Raw genomic sequence first — 15,418 nt, forward strand, 5'->3', positions numbered from 1 at the left:
AGCCGTATATCTCGCATGTGCATAGTATTTTTCGATATAAATTAAATTATGGTTATATATGAGCACCATTGGCATTATATTAAATTTGTTAAATAGGTATTCTTTATATTTTAATTTTCGTAATTACTGGCTTTACAAGAAAGTTTTCGAATATCCAGGTTAGTTTCATATAACTGGTGCTAACATACTTACATTATCCATCTAGCTCCCTCCATCTACTAACAACAATTCCTTTCCCGTAATACTTGTGAAGATGCAGTGGATTCCCTGGTCTTTAGTAGCAACAAGTATTGCACTAACATTCCTTCCCATCCCACGACCCGCATACGGACGTGGCCGGCGTCTGTATTGATCAGCATGCAGGGACCTGATAAGGTTGCACAATGAGGAATAGCGTGCTGTCCCAAGTTTGCTTTTTCCAGCCATCATTTTCATCGGTCCTGGTCAATAACGGAGTAGCAGCACAGGAGCGGTATCCTATGCTTATGCTTAAATTTGACTTGAAATCAGCTTTAAATTTGACTAAAAATTGAAATTAAAGTGGACTTGAAATTGGGCTTAAAATCAGAAGTCCAACTGAACTTGAAATTGAACATTAAATTAAGCGAAATCGGATACGAAGTTTTACTTGAAATTAGGATCGACATATTTCGTCTTAGCCACTCACGCGTTTCTGTTCCCTTTTTACTCTTTTACAATCTCGTTTTTCCACTTTGTTTCGCTTTTCTTCTTTCAGTGCCGTTTGCTTGGCTTTTGTTTTCGCTTTTGTTTTTTTCCTTTCATCTTCTTCGTTGCTCTTGTTTTTCGAACAAAGTCCCATGTTTTCTGTTCCATTGCTCCGTTTTGCTTCATTTATGCCCCATTTTTTCTAATTTTCAGTCCTGGTTTTCCTGTTGTTTTTCGTTGACATTCTCGTTTTCTGTCCTTTCCCTTCCTTTTTCCTTTTTTCGTTTACAGTTTTAGAGTTTTTCTATACCTCCTCCTCGTTTTTCATATTTGTCTTCTTTTCTATAATGTTTTTTTCTGGGATCAGCTACCGTTTTTCGCCTTTTGCTATGCAGTTTTACTTTTTTTTAGTCCGTTCCCTTGTTTTTTGTTCATTTTCTGTCCCATTTTCTAATTTTATTCCCATTTCCCATTCCCAGTTTGTCCCATCTTTCCCCTTTTATATCCCGTTTAACCTCTTTTCTTGTTCTCCTCATTTTCGCTTGGTTTCTCTTGTTTTCTGTTCTCCCTTCTTATTCTATCTCGTTTATCTTCTATCTGTCTCGTTAGCCTCTTGCAATCCCCCCCCCCACCTCCCACCGACCCCGTTCCGCACTAGTTATTTATTTTTACCGTCCATGGTTTCCACTTTTTCTTCTTTTCATATACCGTTTTTGCCCTTTTCAGTCCTGATTTTCCTCCAACTTAAACTTTCAGTTCAGACCCGTTTTTCCTTTGTTCTAGTTCCATTTATTATTTTCTATCCTGTTAACTCCTTTTCTATTTATTTTTGTTTTCGTCTGTTTCGGTCTTCTTTTTATTATGTCCTTTCTTTCTTTTCTGTCTTGTTCTGTTTTTCATTTTATCCGTTTGTCTTCCATTTTCGTTTTTTTCTCCATTTTTCTCTTTTCTGTTCAAGTTCCTCAATTTTCCTGTTCCCATATTTTCTACATTTCTGTCTGGTTTTTTCCTTTTTTGTACCGTTTTTTCTCCTGTTCTGTCCAGCTTGTCCTCATTTTCTCTCTTTTATTTTCTCTTATTTTTCACTTAATTTTCTTATTAGTTTCGTTATTCCTCTTTTTCTATCAAGTCCCATTTTTTCGACTCATTTTCCATTTTTTTTTCCAGTTCTCTTCTTTACCACACTTTTCTCTTTTTATGTTCCGTTTTCCCTACCATTCTGCCGCGAGTTTTCTTTCGTTTTTCTTCATGCCAGTTTTTTCATTCACGTTTTTCGCGTCGTTTGTGGACTCTTTAGCTTAAAAAAATTCGCTTTCAAAACGTAAAAAAAGTGGTTTCTCAACCTCAAACAATGTAATTAGTGACTAAAATGCGCTAAAATTTTCCTTTCGGTTTTGTCTTTTTTTCGGCAGGCTTGAACATGAAAACCAATAACGTGTATATGAAAAGCAAGAATCGATTCAGTTTTCATTAACTTAAAACACATAAACAAATTACCTAAACTTTTACAAAAAGTCCCCCCCCCCCTAAGTTGCCCAACATCGAAACGACAAAAACTTTAATAACGCGAAAAGCGAATCGATTCGGGTTTTTTTGCATTCTAAAAATTACATTTTATACTAATATTTACAATTTTGTTTATATATGGGAACCTCCTCCCCCCTCCCTTACGGCTTCAAGAACATGATCAATAAAACATGATTTGCGGTTGGATTGACGCTCAAGGGCTTACCCGGAATGAAAAAATCTAAAATGGCATGAAAGTATATTTTTTGGATATCATCCAAACGGTTTCAAACACATATCCTCAAAATATTATTCTTTCGTTATCTATACCTCTAAAAATGGATTTCTGTCTGTACATCTGTCCGTATGTTCCTTATAGACTCGGAAACTACAGAACCGATCGACGCACAATAGTCGGAAAATTGCGATTTTTGGCCAAAATGATTTTTTAGTTTCAAATTGATTCTAGATTATATTTGTTACAAAAGAAATGATTTAAACTTATAAGAACTCATATTTAGGGTGATTTGGGGAAATATGATCAAATGTTTCCGATATAAATATTTGCTTGACAAAAAAAAAATTGTTCTCGCGGGGATTCTCCTATTTTCTCATTGAAACTCTCTTCAGGGACTAAATAAATTTAGTAACAAAGATTATCAAATTTGTTGAAAGTGCACTTTAAATTTTAAAGACTTGCTAAAAATATGACAACTTTAAATTTTATATTCGGAAAACGTCAAATTATAGCAATTTTTTCATTCATGTTTTTATACAACATACTTCGAGCTTTCAGACGCACTGTAAGAAACTGCGGCGACAAGATGCAAACAGAGTTGTTTTTTTGATTAAAGTTTATGATAAATTCATTTTTATTATAAGTAGCCTATGGCGCACCTCATTTAGTTTAAATTTGTTTGCATTTCATTTTTTAATAGGCTAAGATATTAAGTTTTAAAATGATATCTTATATATAAAAATTGATTTCTGTCGGGATGTTCCTTATAGAATCAAAAACTACTGAACCAATCGGCGTGAAAATTTGCATGTAGAGGTTTTTGGGGCCAGGAAAGGTTTTAGTGATGGTTAGAGACCCCTACCCCACTAAGAGAGGGGGGGCTCCCATACAAATGAAACACAAATTTCTGCATAACTCGAGAACTAATCAAGCAAATAAAACAAAATTTGGCATGTGGGTGTTTTTGGTAACAAGAATTTATTCTATGGTAAATTGAGACCCCTCCCCTCTTTATAAGGGGAATTATGACTCCTCTCATCTTTAAGAGGGGGGGCTTCCATACAAATGAAAAACAAATTTCCTCATAACTCGAGAACTAATCAAGCAAATGGAACCAAATTTGGCGTGTGGAAGTTTTAGATGGCAGAATTTACAAATAAAACAGAATTTTTGGCGAAACTCAAAAACTAATCGAACTCGAGAAATTCAAGACTCTTCCATAAAACATTAGTCAATAACAAGACCACAAAACCTATCTATAGTAATACTAGATCACTCAGGACGAGACGGCCGCGAGTGTTGCCGGCGAGCCGCCGTCGGAAGCGCCGCCCACTGGGGGAGGCAACTCCGCTTCTTCTCCCTTGTCTTCTGCCTTTTCTGTAGCAACAATTTTGTTTAATGCTGCTTTCTGCCAAATTTTGTATACTGCCATTGCAGACCCGTGACCATTAAGCAATATGCCACCAACTACAGCTCAAGGACAAGAATCCTCCCCGTGAGAGTTCCATCCAATCAAGAAATGTTGGATCATCGGTACCCGATCAGACAAACGTAACAAAATTATAACAAATCATGATATTCTGTTACGACGGTTTTCCTAACATGATTTGTTATAATTTTGGTCTCGTTAGTAGTTAAAATATCAAAAATTCTATCAGAACTTATATGCAGTTGTAGCAAAACATAACAAAATTTGTTATGTTTAGAACAAAATTATATCAAAATTTGTTGTAATATATCTAACAGGTTTTGTTATAACTTTGTTAAAATATAACAAAAACTTCTTTGCCTTTATCTGCTATATCGACATTTTATTTCGACGAAATTGTCAAAAATAGACAACTACTTTTGAGAACATTCACAAATAGCACAGAAAAAAACTTTGATACATTTTCAAAAATTGCTCCTGTTTCAACCGGGATTAAAAACTCATGACCAATCGCATAGAATGCAAACGTCTTATCTCCTATACCAAAACTACTCTTGAATGAAGGAAGATTAAATGCTTATATGATTTGGCCGATAGCTTATTCGGGGTTGTCAGTTTTTGATTCAAGCTGGCTATAAATAGATAAAAAGCATTCGGTGTTCGGTTCAAAGCCGTGATCAAGAAGAAGAAATCGAATCCGTTTAAGGGGTCATAGTATTTTTTCAATTCCAAAAAATTGAATTTTTTTTATTAATTATTTCGAAGGATTAACATTGTGAGCATATGTGGTTGAAGTCATTTCGATGAATTTCGAAAATTGACAAAGTTATAGCTATTTGTACCGTATATGTCTGGAACGATTGCACAGCGAATAAAAACTTCAATGCCGTTTTTTCGAAACCAGGTTTTCAAAGTCGATACCATAAATATCTCAAGAACGACTCGAGCAATTCTGTTGCTTCTTTTTTTGTTTCAAAGCTAACAATATTATATAGTGTTTGACCTAACCTTTTTACGATATTGCAATTTATGTATATTTTAAAAATGTTTAAAGTCAATTTTTTCGACTAAAAACCTGACTTTTATGTTTGAATGTCTATCATTTTGTTATGCGTTCGAATTTAAAAAAAAGGATGGGTCAAACACGAGATAATCTAATACACTTTCATGTCGTTTTGGAATTTTTCTCTTCGGATAAGCCTTCGAGCGCCAATCCATGGTACCGCAATTCATGTTTTTTTCTGAATGACGTTTTTCAAGGAGCTGTAGGGGAGGGAGGAAGAGGTTTCCATATAAAAATTGTTAATAATTGTCTAAAGTGCAATGTTTATAATGCAAAAAAACTCGAATCGAATCGTCTAGCGCGTTATCCAGAAAAAAAATTTGAAATGAGGCAAAATATATGGTGCAAAAGGTACTATGCCCCATCAATCCGTGTTGCACCTTTTTAAGAATGTTGCACGATGTGCCATCAAATACATAAGAAAATAAGGCCGTCAAGAATTTTTTTGCAATGAGTCTTACGCATATATTTCAGCTTTCGTGTCTATAGACTTTTCTGCTCACAGAAACGATTAAAAACACAGAAACGGTTATACTTTGACTATGACTATGAACTTGACTTTGAACTATGACTTTGTCACTATGTAACTTTGCAAACAAAACATAAACCGAGAATATAAGAGATAAGATTCCATTTTAGATTTCAGTTCCAAGCATCTAGCAACAAAATAAAAGTTTGAGTAAACGAGCGATTCTCCATAAAATACATGCCATAGTTGTAGCATTGACTAAAAAAACTGGTTCTCTCATATATGAAATTCTACAATGTCGTTCGAAAATAACTCTTTAGGTTATTTAAACAAAGACTTCTGTCAATACGTTCTGTAATTTTTGATAATAAAGTGCATAAGGTTCCCAAAACGTGACTTGACAGGAGCGGCGCGTTACTGCATGCTGTTTTAGCTGCATGCTAAACATATAATCATTTAATATTGCTAAATCATGTTTTAGCTGAATGCGACATGTTGCTAGTTGTTGCTTGCATTAGTCGTGGGAAGGACCAACTGGACCAAATTTAGATTTTTTACATTCTGACTTGAAATGAAAAATCTGCCAAATTTGGTCCAAATCCGTGAAGATCGATACATCTCGGATACTTCGCGCAGAGTTACTCTAATACATATTATTTAGATTTTACATTTGCAATAACTTGAGAACGACATAAGAAAAAAGTTTATGTGACATAATTTATTCAAAATTATGCGTAGAATTTGCGTAAAATTACGCGAAGAATTTTAATTTATTTTTTCAAAAAAGCAGCGTAGGGTTGCGGTTCCACCTCGTCATACGTAATGATGATTCACACTTTATTTCGAGTTTTTAAAAGAATTATACATATCCACAAGTACTCAAGTTTTTGGCACGAGAATCTCTCATTCTTGCATATACACCCATTTAGACAGATAAAATATTTCAAAATTTACATTTTTTACAGACACAGATGTTCTTGTTCAGCGGCAATTCGTCATGCGGAAACTGCACTTCGTCATGACGAAGTTTTGCTTTTGTCCACCATGGACAAACACAATTGTTTACAAAAATTTATGCATGTATTCGTTATGCCGTGTACATGAGCTATTCAACTGGCACCAAAACAATGCAAGTAGTTTGAATCAGAGCTTAGATAGCGATGTTTTTACTCCGAGTAATCTGCTGATGTGCTGCTGATGCTCTTCGTCATATTAAAAGTGGATAGTAAAACCAAGAGGACTTTTATTTTTGAAAAAAATGGTGAAAATAGTGGTTTTCTTTCATTATCTTTTGTCGATTACTAAGGGACAATATATAAATATTGATGCAAAGTACATATTAGTTTGAATGTAATTCACCTCAAAGTTAGTTATATTGCTTGTTTTTCGCGTCTATGTCGGGAAAGTAGATGAAGTCATCCAGCACCCTATTTACAAAGCTTTTTCTTTCAGTGTATTTTTTTCTGAAAATACATAAAATTTACTACAACTTTTCCTTTGACGTCATTTTCATAAAATAAGTAGTTTTCGAGATAGCATTTTTTTAAAAAAATCTTATTACTAAATATGCCCTTTTTAAAAGTTACTCTTGACGAAAAAATGTGTTTCATGGAAAATGAATCCGTGCGTGGTTCAATGTATTAGCAAAATTTCGAAATCAAAAATAGATGAGACAAACCGTTTTATTAGTTGAGCTGGAATTGCTCTATAACAATATTATAACAAATTTTGATATAATAACAAAACTTGTAATAATTCTGATTGCCTCATAATTTTGTCTGATCAAAAATATAACAAATTCTGTTACTTCTATCTAATTGAGGTATTTTTTGTTATCTTTCTGTTATAATCATTCACTCGGGTTGCCTTAATAGTACAGAAAGATGCACAATATTTTATTAATAAACTTCTCCAAAGACACTACCCTTGGAAAATTACGTTTATGTCTGATTTTTTGGGATTACGGCCAACTGTGCTTTAAAGAACTTTTATAGGTTACACATATCAAGGACACTACATGTTCTAATCCACGTCAACAGGAATGTTGTCATCCTCCAGAAAACTAAAATAATTGATACGTTACTGTCAACGATCTTTTAGAGTTTATACTTTCAACCAGGCTTGATTTGCTGTTTTTGCTGAACAAATATACAGGAGTAAATTATGTGTGCTTCAACAACAGTGAAAACCAACTCATTAATTTCCACATCCACATATTTATATTTGATCCCGAATTTCATTCACATGAAATTCCCTACGGAATACAATTTCCGACGTTAAATATATTTTAACTTCATAGTGTAATTTTTTGAGAATTCGCTCTAAACGATCTGCACTACCAAATTTAATTAAAATTTTTCCCCAAATAAAGTTCCTTTAAACCATTGCACCATTAGCTGGTGCTAGAAAATGAATCAAACAGCCACGATTTCCGCTAGGTGAACCGTTCCATAATGCTTTTTACCACCTATTCTCCATATCCTCAGCCAAAAATCCATGCTCTTCATTTCGGGTTTCGGGTTTAAAGCATTTCATCTAACTTTGCGCTTATTTCCCTGCAACAAACATACATACATTCATACACATACACAGCCAAAATACTGCTTTTGCATCGGTGAACAATATTCTGCACCATATTACATATTTAGCATGATGCAAATTCATGATGCATTCTGCGGTATATGTAGCTCTCGTCTAACGATTGCAATTGCCGAGACCGAAAGGCTGAAGCCGGCCGGAGGGAAAGGGTTATTGCATTGGCCAAAAACAGCGCAAAATAGCCCAGTCGACAGATCCCAAAGTGCAATTTTCTGTCCGTTTGGTACGGGTGCGCTCGTACTGGCGTTGCTGCTGCAGCAGCAGAAGCAACGGCTTCAAAGGCCAACGAGGCATTCGATAAATTTCACTGGAGCATTCTGTGGCAGCTCGGCTGCCACAAGTACTAGGGTTGCAAAATAATGAATAGTTTGAATTTTTAATGTTTTGTTCATTTGCCATGCACAGAACGAGGCTGGCAGATGACATCGGGAAGCATCCGCTTCATACATCGACAGCAGCCGTCCATCTCCGACTAATGATACTAATGTGTTTGTTTTTCGTTTTCTCTTCTTGCATCCACAGGTCAACCTATTCGCGCCTGATATTTACGTACAGGCCCTGCCGGATATTCTGGAAAATTCCAATACGAATATCTTCGGCATCGTTCGAGTCGAAGATAAGGACAAAGGCATACATGGACAGATCAAGAGTCTGGATATAGTGGATGGTGATCCGGATGGTCACTTTCGAATCAAACCCACCGCCCGTCAGGGAGAGTTTGTGATCGAAGTACATCGTTTACTAGATCGGGAAACTGCTCCCCAGGGGTACAATCTAACGCTGAGGGCAGCAGATCGCGGCATTCCCTCTAGGCAGAGTTACAAGGTGATTCCGGTTCATCTTGCTGATAGCAATGATAACGCCCCGGTTTTCAATCGGGAGATTTACGAAGTTTCTGTCCTAGAGACGTCTCCTCCCAACACCCCTGTGATAAGACTGAAAGTAACCGATAGAGATGAGGGTAAGAATGCGCAAGTTTTTCTGGAAATAGTTGGAGGTAATGAGGGAGGAGAGTTCCGGGTAAACCCGGAAACGGGAATGCTGTACACGGCGGTTCCGCTGGACGCAGAGCAGAAAGCTTTCTATACTCTAACCGTGTCAGCCATCGACCAAGGTAATACTGGCACGCGGAAGCAGTCATCAGCTAAAGTCAAAATCAATGTCCAGGACACAAACGATAACGATCCGATCTTCGAAACGAATAACATGACAATATGGGTCGATGAAAACGAACCCGCCGGAACGACGGTTACGAAGGTGATGGCTCGTGACAAAGACCTAGGCGAGAATGCATACATATCCTATAGTATAGCGAACCTGAACGATGTCCCGTTCGACATCGATCATTTCTCCGGCATTGTGCGCACTTCCAAACTGCTGGACTACGAAAGCATGAGACGAGAGTATATTCTTAGAGTACGAGCCTCCGATTGGGGTCTTCCTTATCGGCGGCAAACCGAGATGCAGCTGATCATAAAGTTGCGCGACGTAAACGACAATCGACCGCAGTTCGAGCGAATCGACTGCGTTGGACGAATTCCGAGGTACACACCGATCGGAACGGAAATATTCACCCTATCGGCGCTGGACTTCGACTATGGCAGTGTAATTACCTATCGAATGGTTTCCGGCAACGAGGATGGGTGCTTTAATCTAGATCCCGGCACGGGGATCATCTCTGTTGGTTGTGATTTGAACGATGTCGGGGTTGAGTTTCGGGAGGTGAATGTGACGGCAACGGATGGAACGCACTTTGCCGACACGGCAAAGATACAGATTAATCTGATTCGGAATAAACGGAATTTGGGTGGAAATCTGAAGGCGGAGGATGGTGCAACGTTTGACTGTCGGGAAACTGGAGTGCGGCAGAGGCTTGTAGATATTCAGGCTTCCGCCGAAAGGAACAACATGCCCGGTAGGGATGTTAGTAATGGCGATGATTTTGCCATGATGCCCAGCCGGTATGGTGAGAATGTTCACGCACCTGAATTTGTGGATCTTCCGCTGGAAGTTAAGGTCAATGAATCGATTCCATTGGGTACGACTATTACTTGGATCAAGGCAAGAGACCGTGATCTAGGTTACAATGGAAAATTAGTCTTTGGAATATCTGGAGGTGATGATGATTCCGTTTTTCGCCTGGATCCCGATAATGGTGAGTTGAAGATCATCGGATACTTGGACCGTGAACGACGGGATGAATACCTCCTGAATATTACCGTCTACGATCTGGGAAAGCCTCAGAAATCCATCTCCAAGGTGCTTCCTATCACAGTTCTAGATGAAAACGACAACGTGCCGCGATTTGAAAAATCCCTTGCAAGTTTTCGTGTCACCGAAAACGCTCTAAACAACACGATCATCTTCCGAGTAAATGCAACCGACGCTGATCTTGGAAACAATGCAAAAATTACGTACAGTCTGATTACCGACACCAAGGATTTCCGAGTTGATCCCGAAACAGGAGTTCTTTCCGTAGTTGCTCCACTGGATCGCGAACGTCAAGAAATCTACGAGCTGCGAATCCGTGCTACGGACGGTGGAGGTGATCAGAATACCCCGGCTCTCTATTCGGAAGCACTAGTGCGAGTTACTGTAGACGATATCAACGATAATGCGCCGGAATTCAACATTCAAAACCTAAACGTGAGGATTCGAGAGGATGTGCCCAAGGGCACGGTTGTGACGGTGATTTCCGCGATCGATCTGGACAGTGGTCCAAGTAGTGAAATCCTGTACAGTTTCAGTGAAAACGGTGATGGGGAAGGTTCGTTCAAAATCGATAAGCAATCGGGAACGATCCGGACGGCAAAAATGCTCGACTTCGAAGAGCGTCAAGTGCATAGTTTGATGGTGAAAGCAATCGATCGGGGGACGCCCTCGTTGTCCTCCGAAACATCGGTGATCGTAGAAGTGATTGACGTGAACGAGAACCGGTACGCTCCGCAGTTTGAAGATTTCGTGCTTACGGGATCGATTACGGAGAATAAACCACCGGGAGCACACGTCATGCAAGTGGTGGCCAAAGATCTCGATCCACCCGGTCCGGACTCTCGTGTCAGCTACTCAATAAAGGGTGGCGACGGCTTGGGTATTTTCGCCATTGATAATGAAGGTAAGTTAGTTAGTTATGCATAAATTGAGAGGAAATTTAAATTTTATTACGATGATGATGAAACAAACAGCCATTGTTATAGCCCAATTTAAAATTAAGCTATATTTGTGATTGGATATTGTTACCATGTTTGGTTGAGAGTCTAACTAATCCGATTTTAGACAATGTTAAATTTTCATGTAAGTAATTTTATTTGTCAGGAACAACTGAATTAATATATCGATCCATTGTTGCAACCACACGAGGCGACAGTAGAACAAACAGGTACATTCGCCCACAGTAATTGTTCCATTTAAGCAACCGGTCGATGACCAGATGACAAAAGGTAACTGAAACCGTTCACCGGCGGACAGTTCAGTTACATAAAGGATCAGCAGTCTCTGCTCGGTGCATTCGGGCCGGCTATGGGACTGTTGCACTGCAAACTATTGAAATGCACTCTGCACCGAGGCAATTCCGAGTGACAAAACTAGTCGTACGCTTTTGCAAATCAGTGAAATTGGAAAATGAATAATGCATACGCATATTATAGTTTTAATATCACAATGATTTGCATAGTATGCATATATTTGTCTGCACACCTAACCGATGTGGGTCCCCGAGGACGATGGTGTAAGTCCCTTAGTGTGTCAGGATATATGAAATCCATACCAGACACAACGGCACACCCACTTTGGAAACTCGTTTGAATTGAATAGAATTATAGAAATTTTCCATATTGCCACTTTGTGCAGCAGTGTTGCATACCTTCTCAACTCGAAGCACATCAAGCTCAGTCTTTTTGGTTCAGATTTCGCCCATACCATTATTGGGAATTGTTGATTGATTAATTAGTTAAGAATCGAACGAACGAAAACAGTTGTTAGTGAAAATTTCTGATTGAACGATTTTCTCGAGAACTAATAAAGTTCACCAACGCACAAGGGGACCAATATAGCTGCAGGTTAGGCTACGGTCTACAAGAAACCGCTCATCAGTTCACTTCTAAATCGGAAAGTTTAATTCAATATACACAAGGCAATACAAACAACAAACTTGAAGGGATATCGCTCGTTTCCAATAACGGCAGGCGTAAGTAGGTATGAACAAAATTTCGAAGCGTGTCGAAGCGTAAATTCAAATTTCTGCCGAGGCGTTCCGGTGAATTATGCTGAGCATTCAATTGCGAAGAAAGCAAATCCATGAAGGATGTTCGTGTTATTTGATTATTATACTTGCCGGCATAACTTTTCTGCTAGCTCTGCAGTTTCAGTATTTCGTACGTTTTGCAACCATATCTACAGCATACGTTATCAGATTAGGCAGTCATTTGTTTACGATAATTTTCAGCAATTACTTTGTAAAGTTAATTAGTAAATATTTATCATTATGTAATTGACTGAGTTTATTTCCGAATATATCAAGTACACGAAAAAAAATTCAATCTTTCAGATTGACAAAAGACTCATCATTTCAGAATTCTAGCTTATGTTTTATGAAAATACACGACGAATACTAGTCATGATATCACTAGCTTTTTGTGGTACAAAGATCATGCATTATTATTAATGAATTTGTGTTGCCTGATATAGCCTGAAATAGTTCAGGCATGATTTCAGAATCATCATATTTTCGTGGATTTCAGGGCAGCATACGATACAGTTGAACGAGAACAGCTATGGCAGATAATGTACGAGCACGGTTTTCCGGACAAAATGACGCGGCTGATCAAAGCTACTCTGGAGTGAGTGATGTGCTACGTGCGCGTTTCGGGGACACTCTCGAGTCCTTTCGAATCGCGCAGAGGGAAACGAGAGGAACGATCTTTAACAAGAGTCGCCAACTCCTAGCCTTCGCAGACGCTCTTGACATCATTACTAGAAACCTTGGGACGGCGGAGACAATCTACGCCTGACAAAAAACGGAGACTAGGAGGATAGGGTTACAAATCAATGCGTCGATAACCAAATATATGGTAGGAAGAGTTTCCAGAAAAAACGGACGTGAGAGGTTCCTCTCACGGACAGTGATTATTGCTGGTGATGAACTGGAAGTGGCTGATGAGTTCGTATACTTGAGATCTCTGGTCACCGCCGACAATAATACGAGTAAGGAGATCCAAAGACGCATTCAAGCTGGAAATCGAACCTACTTTTCCCTCCGCAAGAAGCTTCGATCTGGGAGCATGCGCCGTCGCACAAAGCTGACGATGTACAAAACGCTAATCAGACTGGTAGTCCTCTACGGACTTGAGACAGTAACTTTGCTTATGGAAGACATACGTGCACTAGCCGTATTTGAAGGAAAGGTGTTGTGGACTATTTTTGGCGGAGTACAAACGGAAAGCGGAGAGTGGCGATTCTCAGCGCGGGTTTTCGGAGAAAGGCTTCGTTCCTATGAAATTGACCAAACTCGTGTTTTTTGTCTTTGACCTTGAAATGCGGTCAGGCATCGCGGCTAACACGCTGCAGACGAACAACGTCACACGCAGTACCTTGCAAGTCGTAAGGTCCTGCATAGTATTGTCGTCCTGAAAGTAAAAACAAGTTAGATTAAAACTTCTCGGTCGATGGTTTCTACAGTAGACGGAGAAAGAGGCTCAATTTGTGTCTAAAAATAACCCAACCAGATACGTCGCTACATTAATAAGCGGGGCTGCGCAGTCTCCTTTTGTCCAGTGCCTCTATGGTTCAAAGGTACACGGGTACCAGCGAGCCACACGCCCTGGCGGGTGTTGTGGATTCAAATCCGGTTATAATCTCTGATTATAGCTTGGTTCGACATTGGACAAAAGGTAGGAGTCACAACGACAACTTGTTGAGCGTAGCTACTTCTTACCCCCCTTCCTTTCCACTCTTCCCCCTCTATTCCCAAAAAATTTTCATTGCTTTCCCCTACAGTCCCTTCATCAATAGTAGAACTATCGTTTCAAAAAAATATTACTATTAATACCTGACCGCATTTCAAGGTCAAACACCTTTATGTTGTTCATGAGAGGGGCCCCAATGAGGGATGTATGTACTTAAAAATGAGTTAATGACAGTAAATGATTAAGAAAGTACGTGGTACATGGTACACATGTTCCTTGACATAAAAGAATCAAAACAGTGGATCAACAAGGGCTCCCTAACAAAGAGGGGAAGGATTCAAATAAGTCAAAGGGGTAGCGTTTCTCTTGCATTTGGAACAACAGTAGTTGCACAATAAACAAATATACAAGTAGTTGCACGACAACTGGGGATTTCTGAAAAGGGGAATAGGGTGGCCTTTGATAAAGGGGATGTTTAAAAATGTAAATTTAAAAATGTGGCTTTGTCTCGCTTTATATAGAGATTACCGAAAAGAAGACAGATTTACTAGCGGCTGGGGGAGAACAGGAGGGGGGAGCTGACAAAGTGTAGACACATTCAAATGAAGAAAAAGGGTTTTGTTTCTTGCATTATGAGAATTTTCGTTTTAATAACAGCCTTACATGACACTTTTTCCATCCCATTTGCCTTTAAAATTGCTGCCGATAAATTTCAGATAAAACGTCGTCGATTTGAGCGCATCAACATTGATAAACCGCTTCCAGGTCTGCGCCTGATCCATAACAGAACTCTTTCAAGTCGTTGTTGATTTACTACCAGAACATGCGGGGACTGCGAACCAATTTTTTTCCTACTGCGGTAGATTCGGGATTCAACATAATTGTCTTAGCATAAACCTGGCTTGACGGCAAGATATTTACTGGTTACGGTCGTTCAGAAGCACCTTTTATGTCTTCTGATTCGGTTGTAGCAACAGAATAACACAAAATAGCTCAGTTGAGATATGTTGATTGTCTTCTCTAATAAGTTTAATTGCTTCCTCGACTCTTCTCTAAATCTTGAAACACTGGAGTAACTTCTCTCCGTTCAGCTCAATCTTTGATCTTTCATTGTTATATTCTCTTAGACGCCGCAAGTCGCCTTCGACCTGGCCAGGTCATCTCGCACGTTGAGCCATACTGTTCATGGTGCTGAGGAGAATGATTGTTGGTCTGATTGTTGAAGAGAACAGCTTTCAGCGTACTTTCGTCCGGCATCCTTAACCCCGTTCCGGCACATTGTAAACTTCAGGCTAACGATGGGTATCTTCTCAAGTAGTGCCTGTAGCTCGTGTTTCATCCGCCTCCGCCTCTCTCCGCTTTCAGTTTGTGCGGCACCAAAGATAATCCGAAGCACCTTTCACATGAAAACGACATGTTTAGGTGCGTATGTCCTTCGTGAGTTGTCACGTCATGGTTTCAAGTCCATAATAAACTACCGATCTAAGAGGGTTTTGTACATTGTACGGCGGCGTATGCTCCTTGATCGTATCGTCTTATGAAAAGC

At 39.0% G+C, this 15,418-nt stretch overlaps 1 protein-coding gene across 1 annotated transcript in view; it reads left to right on the plus strand.

Annotated features, from left to right (window-relative positions):
- The window catches only part of LOC128738251 (fat-like cadherin-related tumor suppressor homolog), a 589,652-nt gene that overhangs the window by 383,502 nt on the left and 190,732 nt on the right, over nucleotides 1-15,418 (plus strand). Inside the window, exon 4 of the mRNA XM_053833248.1 lies at nucleotides 8,492-11,084. Within this exon, the coding sequence (XP_053689223.1) occupies nucleotides 8,492-11,084 (2,593 nt within the window). The remainder of the gene's footprint in view (nucleotides 1-8,491; nucleotides 11,085-15,418) is intronic.

The sequence above is a fragment of the Sabethes cyaneus genome, chromosome 2 (genome assembly GCF_943734655.1).
Source record: "Sabethes cyaneus chromosome 2, idSabCyanKW18_F2, whole genome shotgun sequence".
Taxonomy (NCBI): Eukaryota; Metazoa; Arthropoda; class Insecta; order Diptera; family Culicidae; genus Sabethes; species Sabethes cyaneus.